The 22526-nt window shown below is 40.0% G+C and overlaps 1 protein-coding gene across 3 annotated transcripts; it reads right to left on the bottom strand.

The window, feature by feature from the left end:
• LOC117489867 (FYVE, RhoGEF and PH domain-containing protein 5-like) lies at positions 1-21201 on the bottom strand. Of its 3 annotated transcripts, none has more exons than XM_034139422.1 (21): positions 21012-21201; positions 17520-20049; positions 13769-13922; positions 13120-13178; positions 12982-13012; positions 12371-12522; positions 12102-12258; positions 10305-10389; positions 10143-10193; positions 8735-8793; positions 6684-6755; positions 6408-6476; positions 5016-5099; positions 4700-4779; positions 4459-4555; positions 3716-3853; positions 3482-3584; positions 2694-2827; positions 2443-2568; positions 1503-1657; positions 1-1095 (listed from the first exon to the last, which is right to left on the bottom strand). In XM_034139422.1, the coding sequence occupies exons 1-21, from the start codon at positions 21019-21021 to the stop codon at positions 1059-1061; spliced, it is 4383 nt and encodes a 1460-aa protein (XP_033995313.1). In that variant the 5' UTR covers positions 21022-21201; the 3' UTR covers positions 1-1058. The 3 variants fall into 3 exon arrangements, with proteins under 3 accessions (XP_033995313.1, XP_033995314.1, XP_033995312.1); XM_034139423.1 differs by having other exon boundaries at positions 2470-2568; positions 10305-10392; XM_034139421.1 differs by having other exon boundaries at positions 10305-10392.
• Positions 21202-22526: the final 1325 nt, after the last annotated feature.

The following is a 22526-nucleotide window of genomic DNA, read 5'->3' on the forward strand; positions in this document are numbered from 1 at the left end:
AGGAATTCAATGCCAGCCTGTGGTACTTTAATGTTTAGTCCACCTGCCATCTGGAGGACATGAGGAGTATCGAGAGAAAACACAGACACAGACTGTTTCCACCGATAAAGCCTCCTTTACTTTGCTTAAACATAATAGTGTTAGAAACTCAAGCTGAATAATTCATCAGTTACAGTACGAAGTCCAAGACGCTGATTATGTAGATCAGTTAAATCAGGGATCCATGGTTCAGTCCAGGGGAAAAAAACATCTGTATTGAGTCTTTATACAAATAAGAATTTACATTCTAACTGTGCTAGGTATTTAAACAATAAAGACATAATTGACAATATTGAATATAGTGTGTAGGGTAAATTAAGTACAGTAGCTGAAGCTTTTGGCCTCCATGATGGAGTACAGTATACTCGTATTTCTTTTACTGGTTCAATCATTTTTAGTGCAAAAAAGCATAAATGGAAGGACCATCTCCAACAATACAGTGCAGCGCAAAGCCACATCTATGCATCCAGTGGAAGAACATGTGTTGAAATGAAGGCCTAACTTAGCTAGCATAGATACTTTTTCACTGAAGTTTAGGGGATTCCACATCTGGGCAAGTGTTAGTATTTTTCACGCCTCCCAGGAAATTAAGTTTTTGAAATATTTATTAATTGAAAAAGTAGTTAAAATCATAGAATATATTTATTTTCCAAAAATCTATTATGTTCCCCATGATTTGAAGGAATGTCTCTGATGAGCCGCTGGGGGAAATACAGGCCACATCGATGTAATGTTCCACACTGGCAGGTATCTGGGCCAACGCCTCTCGTGGCTCACACCTGCTGTAACAGCAGGCAGGGACACTGGAGGGGGACAAAGTAGGTAATCGTGTCCTCTTTCAAAGAACACCATGTCTTCTTTTTTTCAGTCCAGCCAGACATGTAACATATTGCAATGCAGACATAATCAAATGTCTTTTTTATGACTCCCAATCGTCTCGTTTTGGTTTCACAGTCTATCTGTAGCAGAAGAAAGGTGGAGGACTTCCATATCTGGCAACCCACCCGGAGTGGCTGATACTATAAAACGGTGGCTTCCTCCATGGCATTTACCCACCTGTATGAGGAGAGGATTCAACATTAGAAGAGAAACAGCATGAACTGCAGTATTTGTTAAAGAGTATTTTCAGTCTGCCTCACAAAGACACTCCCAACTCTGTGCCTGTCAGCATGACATATAGCTACTTTATTAACTGAGCTAATTTTAAAGCGTGCTGCTGGATTTGAAAAATGATTGTATTTTGTCCTAGAGGAGTACTAACTTTAGATTCTTTATAAACTCCACACATTGCTGCTATCCAATTCTGGCCCAATAAAACAATGTATGACTCACCAAGTTATGTTAAATATAGGAACATGAGCAGAAGATTATCATCAGTAACAACACAGTGATTCATCAGACTAATATATTCAAATTGTCATTCTTTAAAGATTTAGAAAATAGCTAGAAGACCTTCTTCTCACCTCTGGGCTGTGTAGGTATCCTCAGCTCTAAAGGAGTAATACAAAGTGTTTTTGTGGTAAAGCTGGAAGACGTTGGCCTCCTCCTCGCCCCACTGCTTCTCAGGTAGCTTCACTGTGAATCCCAGCAGAGGTAAACTCTCGGATGCTACTTTCTCCTGCAGACAGAAAATTCATCAGATGAATAGAAATGGATTATAAATGACTGTACAGCGATGTTACTGTGGGCATTTCAGCACTTTTAATTCTGCTGACCTTAAGACCTCACTGAGTGAAGTCTGTTTAAAGGAATTCCTTAAAGCGACCCATGTTTTTATGCATGCCTCACATTGAATGAAGAAGCAAACAATGAAATAAGTCTTGATGCATTGAAGTAGAGAAGGTTTTATTTAACAGCAACACTATATCAAAGTGTCCGCTAACAAACCCCTCACAGTATACTGTAACTTGTTCAGTATAATTCAAGTCTCATTTGTATAGTACTTATAATAAATACTTTATATAATATATAATAAAACTTATGCTCATTACACCCCAAATACATGCATTTTAGCTAAAAGCTTACTACTTAAAACACGCCCCATAGACTCACACACGAGCTACTCGTCTGTTCGAGTCAAAATCGCTTTAAATAGTAACATTTGTAGCAAAAATGATTGTGTTTGGGAAGTAATGAGCATAAGACTATAAAGATGAGCCTTGCAAATTGACATTGTTATATAGTTTTGCCCTTGCTAAACTCTTACTTCAATTCATCAAGACTCTTTCAGGTTATTGATTCTTTGTTCACAGTGGAGGCGAAAATAACAACGTTTTCTTCAAGAGTTCAAGGTAACTTGGGGTTTGGTAATTGTTATACAAATGGTAACTTTTTGGGTGAAGTATTCCTATAAGTGTGAATTTGTGCTGTTCAGGTTAAAGGGGACTGCATTTTTCCCATCACCTCTTGGGCTCGGTAGGTGTAAAGCACCTTGTCTCTCAGGAGGAACCAAAGTCTCTTCCAGTTCCTCTTGGTTTTCTTGCTGCGCTGCAGAGCGCCACTGATGGAGCCTTCCTCTGTCACTGTCACCTGCACACAACGGGAGCAGGATAAATATAAATGTTCCTCATACAACATGGCTGTCATCCACATCATCAACTATTCAGTAATCTGCACTGTGCCATGAACATGACCCCTTAATGTTGCGGGCGTACCTGGGTAATGGACATGGTGCCTTTCCGATGTCTCCAGATGTTTGGAGGATGGATGTTTTGGAACACGGCAGAGAGAGGACGACTGGAGCGGTTTGGACGAGGGCTACCTCTTACTTCTGCAGACACATCTCCCCCTGCAGAGATAAAAGATGTAACTTTAATCACAGCAGGGACGAAGACGAGACAAAACGCTATACTGACTAACATCATGGCAGGTTAAGTCAGCAAACTTGGTGCCTGTACAGCAGTGACTATATATTTTATGGTTGAATCATAACGACCATATGCATGAGTAACAATAGAAACAATTGTGGTGACTTTTTTTCCACCACATTTAAACATGTTATTGAGAAGATCTTTAGTTAAAAAATTAACCTCAGCCACAGTGTTTTACAGTTGTCTATATGTTAAAGGCTTACTACTCAAACTGGAGGGAAATCTCCCAACTCAGACATGCAAGACAGATTTAAATTCAGTTATATATATTTTAGTTTGGGCTTGTTTCATAGCTTTTACATGATCCTTTTCCTATACCCAAAGACTGTAAAGTAAGTAAAGATAATGTTTTTACTGTGCAACAAGTACTGTATTAGTAGCCCATGACTTTTCTTTTACAGTGCTAGTTCCTTTTTGTAAATAAATGTTTTCTTATAGAATAAACGTTCTGTCAGTCGGATTTCAGTCCACTCTAAGTGGGGCCAAAGAATAGCAATACTTAATGTGTGGGCAGAGTGAAAATCAAAGGGATAGATGAATTGTAAAAATGTATTCAAACAAAGTTTCCCCACCTCTCTTCTTTAGCTCGTTGTAACAGTGATCACACACTTTGGCCATGCGGTCTTTCATGTATTTCAGTGGGTATCTGTTTCTGGAGCAGCTCCGACAAACAATCTGTGTCAAACATAAATTAAAGCACAAGCAGATGAAAAACAAACACACATTTAGCACACTCTGGTCAAAGACACAAGGGGTTTCCTCGCACATTTTTATAGAGCACTGCATTTCATGTGTGTGTGACTCACTCTTCCGCAGCCATGGCAGTGGTGTCTGCGCAGAGTGAGGCTGAAATCGGAGGTGCAGTTCATGCACATCATCACTTGTGAGACTGGGACGAGTGTCGGGGCTTTCTCTCCCAGAGTCAGACGCAGACCCTCTCTGGCCTGGAACAAACACACAGAAACAGAGAAACATGTTGACGGTCATTGTTGATAATGACTTATAACATCAATCTCATTCTGGCTGGGTGAGGATAAGCATGACAAATGTAAGAGTAATGACTTAATGGTAGATACTACATTTGAATTGATTACATCTTACAACTTTTTATTATCCCCAGGAAACCTCCCAATATCATTACTTGCAGTTATGCTGCAGTTAGTTACTTTAATAAGAAAAACTTTAGGTCATATTTGCTGAAACTGTAACAATTTCTTGACCTTACTAATTGAGTCATCATGTTCCTCTGGTGAAACGTTGGTGCATCTGAGTGCTAATAAAGTGGGGTTTACTGGCTCAGAGTATGAAACAAACTCAAGACATATATTGACAATTTCCAAACATTATGGCAAAGCACAATGCAAAGCACTACAGGTGAGTAGGCTAAACAAATATCTACAGGGTTAGATATTACCAGGAATGTCCTCGACTATATTTCTTACATTTAGGAAATCATTTATTTGATGGTTCTAAGTAGTTAGGTTAAATATGCAAATGACACAATTCCCTTTTTCAAACTTTTGGAACATTTAAGAGAAATGTTGCTCACCTCTCCTGAGCAGCGGTTGAAGGCCACAGACCCCCTTTCATGTTCACTCACAGCGCGGCTCAGAGTGTAAAACCAGTCTTCTCTTTCAAGGAAGGAACTGCAAAAAATACACAAAAACATCACCACAGTATTAAACACTAAAGTACTAAACACGCTGATTTTGCAAGTAAGTTTTACATTTTAATCACTACCATCACAGATACTAGCTATTATTCAAACAGCACACAGTACAGTGACCTACGTTGCAGACAAAGTGATGGAGATGTCTGGTACTTCAATCCTCAGTGCGTTTTGGACATCATCCATTATGGGTTTACTGAGCTGGGAAATCAATAAGCAGCATGTCAAGACCAGGAAGTAGAAGTTTACAGCCGGACAGTTAGAAAATAGCATATGTATTTACCATCTCACATTCCTTTTAACAGGAACATCTATATATAAATACTTTTATGGCCATAGTTACTACACATGTACTGTCAGATTTAACTGCATATATACTTCTGTGGGATTTCGAAAGGATATAAAACAGATCAGGCCAATCAAGGAAAGATGCAGACCTTCATGCCAGTGAGTGGCAGGTTATTCTTCAGTCTGTATTTCCCGTCCTGCTGAGGGTATGTGTACAGCAGCACATCATTCATCTAAAAACAAACACAGCAGATAAGCACATGCAGATCAGAGGACATGTTAAGAGGATTAAAAAAGTAAAATAGCTGTAATAGTCAGCTGCTCACTCCATCACGTTTGTACGTGCATCATTTCTCCAGTAGTGGGCACTGTTATACAAAAATATACTTCAGTGAGTTCACAGTTGATTCACTGATTCACCACCTCCATAAAATAATGATTTTCATACTTCACTTGGATGTTTGAGCTTCACTGTGCACAATAATGGATGTGCAGAGAAGGCTGTGTTAAATTCATGCACCGAAGTAAACGATTTTCTTTGTGGGGGATCTATAAAGTGAAAACCCCTAGCTGGAATTTTTACGATCCAACATGAATAGGTTACGTCTGTAAACAAATAACCAAGCACTTGATATCAAACTGGATCATTAATTTCTGTAGCATTGTTACAGTGTGGGTTGTAATAATTTGTTATGAGACTAGAAGACCATGTTTTATTATTCCGTCTCAAACATTAACAGCTCAGAAACATGTGATCAGCAGCAGGGTTTATAACTGGCATGAGAAAAGTTACGCAGCGCTGATTACCAACATTTCTCCAGAAGAGACATTTACAAGCTCTTTTAGTGTCGAGGCCAGACTGCAAATTTAAAAACGCCACAGGAGAGAAAATCAATGCTCTATGGTAACGTTCTATGGATAATTTGCGATGGGGTTTAATTTTTCTAATCTCTTTTGATTTTATAAATCCAGAACGATCTCTATGTTTTGATTTTTCTCAAACTTGTGTAGTGTTTCCTCTGCCTCCTAGACCCACTGTTGTTTTTAACCATCTCTTTTATTTAATACAGGATGTTGTGATGACCTTGCTGTGACAGGCGGTGAAATATAACACAAATACATTGTTAGTTTAAACACACAACATTAAACAACGTTATTGATTAGATCCTTCTCCCTACTGTACAACCCAGTTTACTTTAGCACAGTCAGCTGACTGCACTGTCTTTATTAAAGTTGCTTTATGACACATCAAACTAATAATGAACTAACAGAGTTTAAGTAATAAAAGGTCACAGGTGCACATGGATAAGGAGCTGGTGTTGACCTTCCCTGTGCTGTCAGTAAAGAACTGGCTCAGGAAGTCAGCATTCAGAAACATCCTGCCAGGAAACCTGCTCTTAATAGCTCAGTCTGGACATAGAAACAAGGCAGACAGAAAATGCATGACTCTACATTTTACACAGAGATGTCTTAAGAACCTTAAATAACCACTGGCACAGGTGTCTGTTAACTTAAAACTACAAACAGGAAGCAGCATTTACCAAAAACAGATGTCGCGGCTGATGACTCTTCCTGCTGACCTTCATCAAGGTGCCCTCCTTCACAAAGACCTGAACAGAAAAACACAGGACCAGACTGAGCACTTCACGAGTCATCTGACCATGACACAGAGGCCATCTGCGGTAATTAATGTTGTTTTAAATCAGGCTGGGGATTCCCAGCTGAATGATTGTTCAAAGGGCAGCACAGGGTGGTGCAGGGCAGACAGGGTGGGCTGGCAGAGAAACAATGCTGTTATCAGAGTCATGGAGTCATACCCTGCCCGGCTGCAGCAGGTCCCGCTGGCCTCGAACACTGTACTCTATGTTGACCAGACGCAACAGGTTCTCCTGACACACAAAGACAGATAAAGAACAGGAAGAGAATTGAGGTAACAAAAACAAAACAATGAAAGAGTACTTAACCTGTCATTTTCCTGTGAACCCTTTCTTTTGCTTTTCTGTTTTCTCTACTGTCTTCGTCTGGATATGCAATTGTTATTGCCATATTAATGAGAAAATGTATTTGGTTGGTATGTATTCCTATCTGGAACAATTGCAGCTATAAACTTTTTCTCTGACTATGTACTGAGCTAAATGCAAGGTCAACATCCTAAACCCTCTCAATAAAAACTCTTTAGATACATGCTTATGTTTGTTTGCATACTCCTGAATGTTGAAGGCTCCAAGCTGTGAATATGACCCAATTTAAGAGTGGCAGCTTTGATAAAAGCTACTCGAGTTTTATGTATTTCTAATGTCCATTTAGGGATGCTATCAAAGATGAGCTCAAACTGTAAATGCAGAGATGTGTGGCATTGGTTAATTGCTATATCCCTGTCCCTATACATTTTGTAATACTTTTTGTGGGAGAAACTTCTGTGTAGCAATGCAGTGGGAGTCACCGACTCAGGAAGGAGACACGGGGAGAGCTGGAGCTTTGATGTCAAACACTGATGGTTTATTAGGAGCTTTGGCCGGAGAATTCACAAAACAAGTCCAAAAGCCAGAGGTTCTGACTTCACGGTAGAGTTGCCACGTCAATTCTGAAGAACTCTACCCCAGACCCATGTATTTAGCTAGTTCAGAGAGAATAATCAACATTGTGCATAACAAGATAGAATGATAACACCTCTATCAGCTGACGCCAACAGGCAGGAACAGGGAGACAAAACACTGAGAGCACAGCAGCCAAGGTTACAGGTGCGTGTGCTCAGTCAGGACAGCATGAACTGATAAACTGGGTCAAAGTTAGGGGCCTTGGAAAATATTTCCCCAACACTTTTTGTAGTCTAAATGGTAAGGAAATGTGCTTCAATGCTTCCTCTCTTATCTCCTTTAGCCTAGGTAAAACTGGACCATCCTTTACGAAATGAAAGAGATAATGCTAGAGCAACACATCTCAATAACATCCGCTCTTGGATTGGAATAATTGAAAACATCCTTTGTAGGAGGTGTGATTTTGTTTGGAAAGGAATAAGTTGAATTGTACATCAGTGACCATGTTAAAGTGAATGTGTTTTAATAAAACATCCTTAGTATGTGCAGTCAGTTTCTTTTAGCACCTCGTTTTCTCTTACCCTGAGTCCTGATGAATATTCCTTTACAACTCAACTGTGGTTTCAAAGAAGGTGGATTCTCGTGCAAATACCTGCTTATTAGCACTAACCTAGTAAAGCTGTGGTCAATGGGGATGTAGTGAATAGGTTTTAGAACTGTTCCTGCTGGTAGCGCTAAAGCAAAATAGGTGTACCACCAAAGCCATAATGGTTCATCCTCTTGAGACCATGAATGTCTGTACCATATTTGATGTCAATCTATCCAATAGTAATCGAGATATTTACTGCACCAAGCCTTACTAGTTAGAAACAGGGAATGGTTATATGGTAAAAATGTAGTGTATGATTTATATTTATATTATAACTTAAGTTTTACTTTGATGAAAATACTCTCATATTTCTCCCTGTGTTTATACTTAGTCAAACCTGTACTGTGAAAAGCAGAAAGTGACGCGACATTTACTCAGAGAGCGGTTAACTTTCCTTCATGAATAATCTGTTTGCATAATGACTTAAACTTTAGGGGGATGACTGGGCAGGGATAATCTGAAAGTTATAGTGGACCTGTATGATATATCTACAGAAGAGTCTTTTGGACAAACAGAAACAACTCATATAAGTACTAAGGTTAGACATTCTAGAGATATGTGTTTACATGTCTGTGTGTTTATAACTGGCCATTGTTTAGGTTTAAAAAAACGTGTGTAATTGTTTATTCCTATGTTTGTATGTTGGGTTCAAGAGTTACATATGCCTACATGTGAAACTTACCCCATGTTTCAGGCTGTCATTCGCTTGATCTGCAATGTCAGACACTACAGCCACAGCAGCTGTAAAAGACAAACAGAGAGAGAGGGGAATCAGGAAAACCCTATATGAACTGCCTTTGTTCTGTTTTGAAATGTTTATTTAGCCTGTGTTGAAGAATGACAATAAGTGTTCTTTGAATCATTGAGGAAATAAACAAAGAAAATAACTATGCATGAGAGAAAATCTAAATGTAATGAGACACATTTCCAGGCCAAAATACTTAGAATATCACCACGTGCTGATTATCACCAAAATGTACTTAAAAATGGCACATAAACATACTAAAATCACCTAACCTTACATTTTGATAAAAGCATTTGTCAAAAGACAAACATCAAAGACAGGACACATACCTCTTTCACTTCTTGGTAAAAAACAAGGTAATCATGAATCATAATCTCATTGTGAAACCTGACATGATGAATCCTGTATTTTTCTAAATCATTCTCAATGTTTCACTCATCTACAATGATAGCGAGCAAGAGAGCTTTTTACAGTTGTTTGTGAATATTTTACCGACAACTTATTGTGGGTTTTTTGATCCTATGTCCCTTTCTTTTCCTTTTCTATGTAGAAGGTCACCAAACATAAAGCCTGAAATGAGAGCCTGGACGTGACAACTTCTCTGGAGTCTGGGGGCTCCCTTATTAGAGATAGGAGATGGGGTTACTGCAACTGGTTTTCTCATGAATTACACATCACAGGCTCCACACAGAAGAGTTGTGAAAGGACTGTTTGGTGGGTTTCCACCACAAACAAAACATCTAAACTGGCTCTCTAATGGCCGGCTCTCAATGCCAAATGAGAGACAATACATTCCCAGAGCACACAGAGTCACAAACACAGGCCAGTAAAGCCTTGATTATGCTCAAGCGAAGCACCTTGGGGCGGCCCTTCACAGATGTTGCCCGAGCTACGAGCACACACCAAGGCATGTTTGTTGCAGTATTCTCCGTACGGTGTGTACAAACAAAACATTCTGTGAAGAAGCAGAAGTCAACAAGTGCACGGCAAAACGCCAAAGCGCAAACCTCAATGCTATGGAGGAATCGTATATCAAATATTCATGGCTTTACTCTATACAATCAAGAAAGGAGTGAAGCATTATAAAGAAAACAAATATTTGAATCCTTGGAAGGTTGAATATCCTGTATACAATAAGGCAGACATATTAACTCAATTATTGGCTTTTAAGACCTCCTGGATTACATTTTTTTAACACAAATTGGCCTCCTTGAAAATGCTAGGACATGTTAACAATAGAAAATAATTCATTATTTAACTTCTTAATTAAAGTTATCTGCTTTGTCAGTAGGTCTGACATAAGAGTAAACAAGTGCCTACAGTAGTTACTTTTTGTTGACAGTACCTTGGGTGTCTTTATATTCCTTGGAATCAGGAGAGAGGTTGTTCAGGTAATCTGTAGGAGGAGGTGAGATCAAATGAATGAGTGCCAAAATATACTGCTATGTTGAATTAGATTTAGATTTTTTAATCATAAAGTATGCTTAGTCGTTTACAAAAGACTCACCAGTGAGGAGCATGCGGTACTGAGCCACACGCACGATGACCTGCAGCAGCTGATGTTTCAGAGAGACTTTCTCCCCAGCTGGACTCTGCTATTGAGGAAAAAAAAAACAATTCAACATTTACAATGTATCACTGCCGCACACACAGTAAGGGCCAGATCTATTGTAGAAATCTACATGGACTTGGCCACAGAACATGACAGATTAACTCAAACAGCCGGTGGTTCACTGTATGTAAATAAAACGTGTGTGTGTGTGTGTGCGTGTGTGTGTGCGTGTGTGTGTGCGTGTGTGTGTGCGTGTGTGTGTGCGTGTGCGTGTGTGCGAAAATTAGCACAACAATTATTTTCATTACTAATTAATCTGCAGATTATTTCCTAAATACATCATTTGGTCTATTACATTTCAGAAAAAAAGTAAAAACCCAAATTATTTAGTTCAACATAATACAAAAGAAAAAGAAGCTGGACATATCTAAAATCTAATAAGAGCATAGTCTGCCATTTCTGAATGAAAAATGTATTAATCAATTATCGAAAAGTACCCGATTGTTTTTCTAGTGATTAACAAACATTGCATCTTTAGTGAAAATCCTGCATGTCTCTCTCTATGCATCAACACCCTCTTTTTCAAGAATCACTTTATCTTTAGAGCAAACTGCCGAGCACTGCAATTCTTCCTGCCAAGTGTTCTCATCTGTGGTCTATAAAATGGACGGAAAATATAAAAAACTCTTTTGTCACTGGCTGGGTAATATTTGATGGCTCAGTGGATACTGAACATAGTCTGCAGTCTCCCTGTTGAACTGTAAAGCATAATATTATGAATCCTACTTCATTTAAATGTTATATTGTCTTAATAGCTTCCCTGACTGACTGGTTTTAATTGAGACCAATTATTTCTCCTCACTAAAGTGTATTGTTTGGGTATGTTGGGGAATGCAACCAACATTATTTTAAGATCCCCCTGTTTTTAAAGTGACGTCCAATTAATGGTTGCACCGAGTGGCTCGTGCCGACAACTTTACATCTAAATCTGCGTTCTATGTTTTTCCTTTGGGTGTCATGACTGTTTCTTTTAACACAGTGTGAAGTAGATGTTGCTTTAAGTTAAATCATACTTGTATTCACTTAGCTGTCTGCCTTTTGCTTTAACCTTTGAAGGGTTTGCATATGTTTGCTTTAAGTCACAAGTGCTCTTCCACACGCACAAAGACCAATAACAACACTTCGCCATCCCCAATCTTTGCCACAAATAACACACTTTATCCTTGTCATTGCACACAAACAAACACACTGAAATCTGCTGATAAGAGATAATGTGATGAGATAAGTGAGACTCTTGATGCTATCACAGATGTTGAAAGCATACTGTCAAAGTTATATTTAATATGAACCTCTGCAGCTTTACACCACCTAGTCAATTGATGAATATTAACATATTTTAACCATTTCAAAGGTTCACAGTACTCCTGTTTTCCTGTTGTTCACACATTTAAGCAGTCAGCACACATTTACTTGTACCGTATAGTACTGTACAAACATAAACACAGTTAATACAAGTATAATCTTTTGGTAAGCAGAGTTATTCATAATGGTTGTATGCCTTCCCATGAGAAGAGGATAAGGCTTTTCATTTCCAGAGAATATAGATAAGATATCTACTGATATAGTGCTGTTTGTGGGTGTCTAACTTGTAACATTGTATGGTTTCAAACATAGATTTCCTTTGACTGCGGTAAGTGTTTAATTTTGTATTTTGTGATTAGAAAAAGAGAAACACTATGCTGTAGGACTGACCTCAAACTGGTGAACAATGGCAGCAAAGGCAGGTGAAGTTCGGCAGCTGTCGTCCAGCAGGTTCATACTGCGATCATAGTGGCCGATGTAAGTGGTGAAAACCAAGAACTCTGCCTTCCTGGAGAGGTAGATGTCTGCAATCCTCTGGCTCTCCTCCCTGAATGATGGAGACACAGAGGGGATGAGGGAGAAGATGTGTTGAAGGTAATTTGTATTAGCATATGTCTGCACCTCAGTATTAACAGAGCTGGACAGAGTTCGTGTCTCACCAGTGTCGGATCCGATTCTCCAGCTCGGTGAGGATTCGGCGGTGCAGGGTGTAAACATCAGGCAGCTCATTGAGAATCTCACGAAGCCTCTCTTCGTCCAACACAGGCTCCCCCTCGTCCCCGACTGCTGCACCCACTGCTTCTCGAAAGTCCTGGGATATGGGCAATTATTTTCTCTGTTTATGTTTAAAATCTCACTCATTTTTGCATTTCTCCCCTGTTTTCCCATCCCTTTTATAATAGTGTAACACAAATATATCTGAGATCAGGAAGTACATGAGATATTTTATCGAGAAATGTTTTCACTGGTAAGGAGACCTGAGCTGAGGTGGCATGGGTCAGTGTCTCTAAAATAGGACATTTGCGAAATTGGAATTTGTGGGCCAAGTATAGCAGCAATACAGCTGATATCATGGATAGTAGTACAACTGCTGTGACACACAACATAAGTAGCATTTAATAAAACTGCATTCATACAGTACAGAGCTCATCCAGCCTGTTGAAGCCTAAACTAGAATCTACTGTAATCTGTTCCCTCTCATAGGGAATATCTAGATACATATAAGGAAGTTATTGAAATAATGAAAATAAATATATTACAGATCACTTACTTCCTGGAGGAGCTTGAGGGCTTTCACATGTCTGCGGACAGAGAAATAAAAACACAATCAAACAGTGAAGTGTAGGGTACCTGATTAGTTTGAATTAGCAGATGTTTCAGAAGGAAAATCATTTGACATGTTACTTACAATCTTTCTGTATCCACCAGCTCTTTTGCGACGTAAAAGGCTCTGGATCGGCCATCAGGCTGTAAACAGTCATATTTGTAACTTGTTATAAGCCCAGGGTTAGGAGGAGCTGAAGCATTTTGGCACCAGTTCAATCAATATAGCTGGCTCCCCTCTCCACATTGTCTCCAAGGGGCAATCAAATTCTAAATAATGAGGAAAACCTAGCAGTAGCCCATTAACCTCCATTAACCCACATTAAAATCCTTCCTTGTGAGAGCAATTTAGCAATTGCCCAAGGTGAAAAACAGTTCACTTTGTTTAACTTGTTTGGTTTTATCTCAAATTGTTATTTCTACCCACCATTTGGAGAAGGGTGACACAAAACAAAGAAATAAAATGATCATTATAATAAGTATTATATATTAACACGATCAATTAATCAAAGTAAAAGTTTTTGAAGATTTTCATTTAAATGAATGTCTATTAAGTCACAATAATTTGCTACATGAGGTAACACAATGGATATCCAACCCATGACTACCAATGAAAGCCCTTGCATGTGCATGATGCAAACTTGATGTCTTAAAAATAAGAAATTCAATACAGAATATCTTGAATATTAAAACAGAAATCTAAAAGTCTAAAACATGTTAAAACATTAACCCACCTGTCTGTCATAAAGGCTGTCTGCACCTCCCTCTTCCTCCTCAGAGGTGCGTCCTTGGTCTTCCTCACCCCCCATCTTTCCCCTGACATCGCGCACTGAGACAGTCTGTGGAGCGACGGCCACTGAACACACGTTGTAGGCTTCTGTGTAGGCACTGGTGAGGAAGAAAGGGGCTATGGTGAAATACAGCATGGCTACAAAACATGCAAATAGCAAGTGAACAGGAATTGGGATATGTCAACACTGACTCAAAAAACAAACGTCTGCAGTATAACATATCCAAATGTAATCCAGTGTTTCCAAACCATTTCAGCTTGTCAAACTCAAAAGGAAAAAAGGATTGTCAAAAAGGATTGTATAATTGTTCCCCGTAAATACAGGTTATACCTTGGTGTGGATTTTTAGATTTTAAAGAAATTCTAAAGAAACATTTTGGGAAATACATTTTCATGCCTTTCTTTGAAAAGTTAGATGAGAAAATGAATACCACTCTTATGTCTTTGTATAAATATGAAGCCTATTAGCTAGGCTTAGCACAAAATCTGGAAACAGGGGAGAACAGGTATCCTTGCTCTGGCCTAGGGGAACAGATCCATCTTTGAGCACCTCTAAAATTCACAGATTAACAAGAAACCTGGGAAAAAACGTACATTTGTACAAGAGACATAAACATTCTTCTTTTTTTCCTTTGATCAACTTTAAGGTATCGACCGAAATAACCCCATCCCAATGTGACGACCCCTCCACACCACGAGGGGTGCCGTTGGCTGTGTGTGTGTGATTGCAGGAACCAGTGCCTGATGAGCTGCACCTGTCTGATGAGCATTTCCAGTCAATTTGCATTCAATTATCTTCAAACCCAGATCAAGAAAGAAACAACTATGTGTATGGTTTGGCTCACAGCCAATTATGGCAATATTTTACACAACTGGATTTTCAACTTCTATTCACATGATGGGGATCAAATGAAGCACTCGGTTGGTATTGGTATTACTATGAGAGTACTAGTATAGAATACAATCTCAGTGGTTTAATAATATAAGCTGTGTTCAGCACCCGAACCTCCATCCATGTGAGAATAAATCAGATGAGTTTCATCCAAACCATCTTTATGGTCCTCTGTGGTTGTCTACTGAAATATCACTTTAATAAACATATGCAGCGTTAGAAGAAAATGTGAATAGATAAAACATTGCTGGTCCTATAAACTTATCATAAAACGCCTGCAGTGACAACTGTACCCAACCAGGGACGCATATCGGTATTTTATGCTACAAGATTCTCTTCTGCAGGAAGCCATAATGAATATGCTAATAGCTGCGGCTCAGTGGGGAGTGTAAGCTATGCAAATAAAAACACGTATTTAGTTACAGTAGTGATGTAGTAGTCCTTTATGTGACCGATTGCCTTGCCAATGTTCCTGCCATGTTTTACTCCGAGCATCGTTGGATTTAACCCCACTGAGATGCAAATGAGCTAAGTATGAACAGCATATGTGAGCAGTTCAGATCCCTGCATCACACACATTAGAGCTGCACGGCCCATTACTGTTCACTGGATCAAACTTTGGATGAGACACCAGGGGGTGTTTCCCCTCAACCTCAAACTACATGGATGGTTTTCTACATTAGGGTTTTCTAAGACTCCACAGAAACTGCCTCTGTAACCCTCACAGTCCTGCTGGATGAAGGCTGGAGGTGAAATATGTGGAGATATATTACAGTAGGAGATAAAAAATATCCATTTCCTTTTGCCTGAGGTTCATCTGTGAGCCTGTATGTCTTCTAGTGATGGCAGTGATGGGACAATGATCTCCAAACTATGATCAGCTATTATTGCTACTTCAGGCTACTGCACAACAACAGTCTCAAACAGTGACTCTGCTGTCCTCCAGATGTTGCTTTGCTGGATTGCAGGTGCTGTGATTACTGAAAGTTTAGAGTGTAAACTAATTATGATAATTTAAAGGTGTTTCATAAATTAGCAGGCATATGTGAGAGCTCTTTATGTATAAGCAATGTTATAAAAATGAGCTAGTGCTTAATGATTCATTAAATGTTCTAAAAAACGTTGACGTGTTACTTGAACTAACAGTAGTAGGGGAACATTTGTCAGATTTCATGTAGTCAAGACGGTGATTGTATGCAGAGGAGTACCATTAAAATATGCAATACAATAATGAAAGAAAAAATAAGAGCCAAAAACATTATTTAAAAAGGCACCTTATTTACATATACAGTATCCTGTGAAAAATAGCATGCCAAAATAGTTTTCACTAGACATATAATAATTCACCAGAGGGGACCTGCAGTGAGCCCAATTTGAAGGCACAGTATAGTATTTTCAATTAATTATCAATTAATAATTTGGTCTGTCAAATGTAAAAAAATAGTAACAGATGACCATCACAGTTTCCCTACGCCAAAAATAATGATTAAACACAGACAAGCAAACAATCCTCACAACCAAGAACAAATAAAACAATTATAACTTTAGAACCAAAATGATTAATCCCTTATTAGAAACATGTTTCTATTAATTACCTAAATGGTAAAACACTTTAAAAACACCAAAGAAAATTAAGGATACAATGAAGATATTGGTATTATTATGTCCTTTTGAATACAAAACAAAATAGGACATTTTAATATCATCCTAAATGACTTTTCTTCCAGTTTCTTTGATTTTTGTACAGTTTCTTTTGCACATGCAACCACCATGGTAAACATGAGAGGGAGCACTGCAGTGAACAACTGCTGACTGCAGAACATACTGAGATATTATCTCGGCCTGTTGTTCCTAGAGAAGAGCAATGACTCCAAAAGGCTCTGTCTATTAATCATCCTGAGCGCCCTGTATGATATGGGCACAGCTAACAGGAATGCAGGGGGGGATGGGTTAATGTCAGCCCAGCATGGCTGATCATACCAACCAAAAAATAACAACACAGCAGGGAGGTGAGAGGACCTGCAGCATCAACAGGGTCCATTTTACACCTAAAATATGATTTATGAAGGAAACCAGCACGTTTTCCCTTTGATCCAAAGACCCCCACCTTCAAGTCTACCTCCAGCGTTTCCTTCTCTACCACCCAACATGCCCCAACAACTCACAGATGCATCACAACTGAGGCTTCGTACATCTCACTGCATAACATGCGGGAAGCCGCTGCACTGTCCTTCCTACCACTGATCACCACTTCCATGTGTGCTGTGATCGCAGCGTCAGGGGACTCAACATAATAAATAGTTATAAATCCTCCTCCCCATGGGGCATTGTTAAACCCACACAGTGGCCGAGCAGTAATAAAAAAGACTTGTGCTCAGTGTAAAAGATGGCAGAGGTCACTAATATTATATTGAGCTGCATCAATCTACATGACAACGAAATTGCACAAAGACACATGTTTTAGCTTCACTAAGGACATGACAACATAACAATCATTGGATTGAGAGCCATGAAAAAGGCTGAATCCTAATGTATTTGTGATACCAAGAGTGCGTTTCATTACACTAACTTATGCTTCCTCCCGCACCACTAAAATGTCTCTCTAGCACCAACAAAAGATCATAATTTGACTTTGTCCATGCCTTTGGTTGATGATGAAATACACACTAAACTAAGATGAATATGGTAAGGACAAACTGCTGAACATCAGCATGTAAACATTGTCATATTGAGCATTTAGTGTAACCTCACAGAGCTACTAGCAGGATTGTACATGTATACTCTTGTTGTTGTGTTTACATACCTTTCTGTTTCCTCTTCAGGAGGCTGAGTTCTATGCTTGAAGCCAGGGAGGCTGCTCATGTCCACGTAACCATCAGTGTCGTTGGCAGAGGACAGCACCCGACTGGGGCGGTCAAAGAAGTCTGTGAACTGCGGCTGCAGGACGGGCCTCTGCTGTGGGACCTGAAGGTTCTCGTAATCCGAGCTGATGGCGGGAACATTCTCATAGTCTGAGGTATCTGCGTTGGGGAATGAGATGGAGCGAGGCTTGGTCAGTGGAAGAGGTGTGAAAGGCACACGGGAGCGGTCCTCAAAGGACTCCACCCGGACAACGCTGCGATTGAGAAAGGCCACAGAGTTGCCTTTTATTTTGCTATCTCTGTAGAGCAAGAAGGTTGAGGGCGACTCGGAGGAAACATGAAGTTTACTAGCAGAGCGAGAGGTGAGCTGTGGAGAGCTACTGACGCTGCGTCTATCCAGATCCAGCAGTCTGCTGGGAGTGTGGGGGCTGGACTCTCCTGAAGACCTAAACAGAGACGGGTTGACATCCACCACAGGCTTGCTCTCTGTTTTCCGCCTAAATTTAAGCATCAGGAAGCGCTTAATGGAGGATTTATTTTTCCTGTTTTTCTCCGGCGAGTCTCCTTCGGTGAAAAGCGATGGGGAACTCTTTGTGATGGGCCTCTTGGTGATGTAGGCTAGCTCAAACGGAGGAGGGATGTCCACTACAGATGTGGGAGTGGACAGGCCACTGGATGACAGAGCTGAGCACCGTGAGAAGCTTCCGGATGAACTAATGGCACCTCCCTGTCTTGGGGATCCATCCCTGAAGCTGTGGACACCCAGAGGCATGTCCTGCCCCTCCATGGAGAGAGAGCGGGGGTACAGGGACAAATAGTGAGGTTTGCTGTAGCTCTTGTGCCGCGTTGAGCTCATCATGGGGCTGCTGCTCAACGCAGGTTTTCCGAATCCACTCATGTAGGGCCTCTGAACAAACTCCACGTTATTATTAATGCGGTGTGACATTGAGCAGGAGCGCATCTCTGTTGTCCTCTTGTGAAAAGGGAAAACATTTTCCCCCTCTGAGTAATGCCCGGGCTCCTCATAGAGATGCTCTTCACTAAAGTCCCGCTCCGTGTCACAGGTGTTGTCTAGAAATGGCACTATGTGACCCTCCTGGTCTTCCTCGAAGACATCCGAGTCACTCGGTGAAAGCAGCTGGCTTTCCGAGCGAGAAGATGTCAGCGAGGTGTCGGTATCTGTTGGCACTGAGATGGATACCAGCCTGAACCTCGGCTGGCAGTCCAAATGATCGAGAAAGTCCTCCACTGTCTGAGTTTTGGGTTCTTTAGTCCCTTTCTGATGTGTTCTCATGTTGTTTTCATCACTGTTGTAGAGGCTGAACTCAAGACTGTTATTTACTACCACGTAATCCTCATTTCCCGCTTTTTTCTCATATTTCCCAGTTGATGCTCCACTGCTGTTAATAGACAAAGGTGGACTCTGTGGTAAGTCATGAGCTTTTTTGTTCCTTGGCATCATCTCTCTGTTAATAATGTCCTCAGAAGAGACGTAATAAGGCTCATGAGTTGGTTCCTCTTCAAGGGCAACATGCCTATTAGCTGTTCCACAGAGCTGTTTCTGGTCTTCGGGGATAAAGTCATAAAAACTAATGTTCTGTAGGTTGTCGCCCTTTTCCTTCATTTTATTACCACATCCAAACTGCAGGATGTTACAAGTGATGCCACAATCAGGAGCAGATTCCTCTTCTGTCTCCTCTATATCTGTTAGAAACACTTGTTGTTGTGTGTAAGTGTCCTTTGTATTTTCTCTGCTGAAAACATCAGGTTCATCTGTGAGAGATTCACTTAAATCATCAGCTGTACAGTCACCTGTTTCATCCTCCTTGATCTGGAGCTTTTCCCGCCTGTCACTCATGTCTCGAGCAGAATAGCAGCCTGCGTCCTCATCAATGCTATTAACAGAAATGTCTCCCACTGAGAGGCCATCTGTGTCTGCCAGCGCCTCTCCTGCGTCACAACCTTCAGCGTCCATGTCCTCCGTCACGTCCGTGTCAACCATGTCCACCACGTCCTCAGAGTCAGCAGTGAGTCCGGCATCACTGACCAAAAGTGTTTCCAGGGAGTCCACGTCCTCTGTAAGAGCGCTGTCAGTTAACCTCCAGTCCTCATCCATCTTCTGAATCCCATCGTCTTCCTCTTCCCTTTCCTCCTCTGTCACCTCTCTGTCCTCTGCACCCTGGACATCTTGTAGCGGGGATACGAGGATGTTGCCGTTAAAGTGTTTCTCTGCATCCACCACTTTGTTTAGATCGTTTTCTGTCTCGTGCTCTTGGTCGACCTCGCCATAAGAACTTAATAACCCGCCATTGATGCACCCTCCCTGGTTGCCATTAAGCTCTGGTGTGACTTTAGGTTTGGGGGCTATAAAGGGTTTGGGACCCCTGGCTGCGGACATGAGAGGGGAGGGCAGCTTCAGGCTGGCGTGACAAACAAATCTTGGCTTTGGAGCAACAGAAGGCTTGGTGCAGTCTGAAAGAACAACAGGAAAAGGAAACTGTAAGATTACGTGCTTTAAAATAGCTTACAGGTCATGTGTATTGTGTCCCTGTGACCTAAAACTGCTTCACACATAATACTAAAGTAATAGTGTATATTAAAGTCACATTTCAATTCATTTGTCCTGAAGTCGCAGTTCTTCACAAAATGTGAATAACATTTGTTAAGAACTAAACTGGCCAAATATCAAATGAATATCAGCTGGGAGCTTTCCTTTGTACTTTTCAGTAAGGGCTACTCAAACTAATATATGGTTATAAAAGGACATAAGAGACTTAAATTGAGTAATGTTTGCTTTTACAATCCTTTGAGAAAGAATACAAAAAAATCTAAGGGATTTCCCTGACTTACTTCCTGTGATTCAAGCGAGAGAAACCCCTCTCAGGCTCCATTTACTGCCTAATAATACAACTTAATCTACAGTGACAAAAAGCAACACATGTCATTTATGTACATATGCCACATTTAACTCATGCACAACATCTCATCACTTTAAAATGACCTGAGCAAATAAGGGACATTAGGACCACCATATGAGTATTACTAGCATTGGACCTGTGAATGACTGCAAGGTAGATTATTACAGCACATAACATTAGCCCACTAGAGATCAATCACTTGGAAAGCTTTTTTAATGGACCAGAAAGGGAGAAAAAGTGAGTAAGTTGCCAACATTTCCCTACCTCTGCTCTGACATTAAGAAACAACGCGTTTGAACTCTTTGGTTTGTTTCACATCCTGTTGCTACCGCTGGATTCATGTTCTATACAATAATGAATTAAAAAAATATATATATATGAAGATATGATAACAAATAATACACATTTCCAAATTCATGCTTAATACTCACTTTCTCAAAGTACATTAAATATCGAGCACAAATAGGAATTTAGGCTTTGAAGCAAAATCACTCTTCCGTCTCAAATAAACCTCACCTGTGTTCATTTTTGCGATGCAACCATGTCCAACATCTTCTCCACAAGAGCAGGTTCGCTACACACAATGTTAAATAACGCGTGAAAACGGAGCCAAACTCATCCGAACTGTACAAGCAGAGATGTACAAACAGCTCTGTCTGATCCTCCTCGAGAGGGAAACGCTGCTCAGCTGATCGCCTGTGCGTCCTCCGGCGCGCAGGACGCGACTGGAAACCAAATGGAGAAAAAAAAGGAATCTCGACCCGCTCAACACAGAACAGGATGTTACAGCAGCAGCAGTCAAGTGTTAAACATGTTAACACCAACCTACAACTGAGGGATGCTTAATATTTTTAATATACTGCAAAAGAGAACATGTTAAAGGATGTGATGTGGACGTTTTGATGCTATCATATTTCAGATTAGCCTACCCAAGAATGAGTCATAAAACCTGTTCATGGGAATTTTACTATTCACTACACTACAGTATGTGAAAATTAAAATGTGTTTAATAGAAACTAAAAAGACACTTTAAGATAAGAAAATATGTTTTGCTTTTATGACTGGGGGTTAAATCGTTTATAATAGTGTATAGTTTTGTCTCCAACCTTTAATAAGAACCACTGAATGGTTGCCAGGTTGTGAAAAGTGTGCTTGATTTACGACATTCATAGCTGCAGACTTGAGGGATTCAAATATTTAATTAATTAAATATTAATTAATTTACGTTTTCCCTGTCAGTGTTTCACTACAAAGACTAAAGACAGTACATCCGGTCATTATGCATTAACATATCCTATTATGCTACTATGATGTCCATAACAAATTCATATATATTTATTGTTGCACACCCAATGGTGGGAAACCACATTTATTATGGCATGATTAGTTCAAAGAAGCAATAAACAACAGGCTAGGGGATTTTACAACCTGGCAACCCAACAGTTTTCTTATGAATTGCGTATAACTGATCTATAAAGCATAAGTAAAATGTTTATTACCCATGAGCAAACACCATGAGTTACAACTTATAAACCATTTATAATGAAACCTTATTAGAAAATCTACCAATATATTTGTTTCACTTTAAAAACCCTATAAATCAAAGCTTCCCCTCATGCTTACACAATGTCTGGTGACAACAAAATATTCTCAGTCCCCACTTGTTAATGGATATTATTGAAAAGCTATATTTATCAGTATTACTGATCCTTCTCATTAAACTGTTCCTAAGGCGTGGTTTTAAATCAGCTCTCCTCGAATGATGAAACAGTCTTGTGTGATTGGTGTACAACGGGCTCTTTTCTACATAACAGGAAACTGCTCTCCCTGTTTCCTGCTCAGCCCAGCTTCACATCCTTAGCAGTTTATGGACATCATGCTCACATTTAACCCCTCTGTGAATTAACTGTGACTCACTGGGTGAAGTAAGGGAAGCTATTTGTACTCTCCAATTGTGATCAGCTGGTGTAATTATTACACTAAAACGTATATTTGCTGTGTGTCACAGGTTCAATATAAACAATCAGGAGC

This window comes from Trematomus bernacchii, unplaced genomic scaffold (genome assembly GCF_902827165.1).
Source record: "Trematomus bernacchii unplaced genomic scaffold, fTreBer1.1, whole genome shotgun sequence".
Lineage (NCBI taxonomy): Eukaryota > Metazoa > Chordata > Actinopteri > Perciformes > Nototheniidae > Trematomus > Trematomus bernacchii.

Bases quoted from the DNA above. Each gene is read 5' to 3' on its own strand.
- LOC117489867 (XM_034139421.1), bottom strand. The intron at 5,100-6,407 runs GTAAATGCTGCT...GTTTGTTTTTAG, and splicing joins AGCCGCGACATCTGTTTTTG to ATGAATGATGTGCTGCTGTA. The intron at 3,854-4,458 runs GTGAGCAACATT...TGTTTGTTCCAG, and splicing joins TCAACCGCTGCTCAGGAGAG to GCCAGAGAGGGTCTGCGTCT.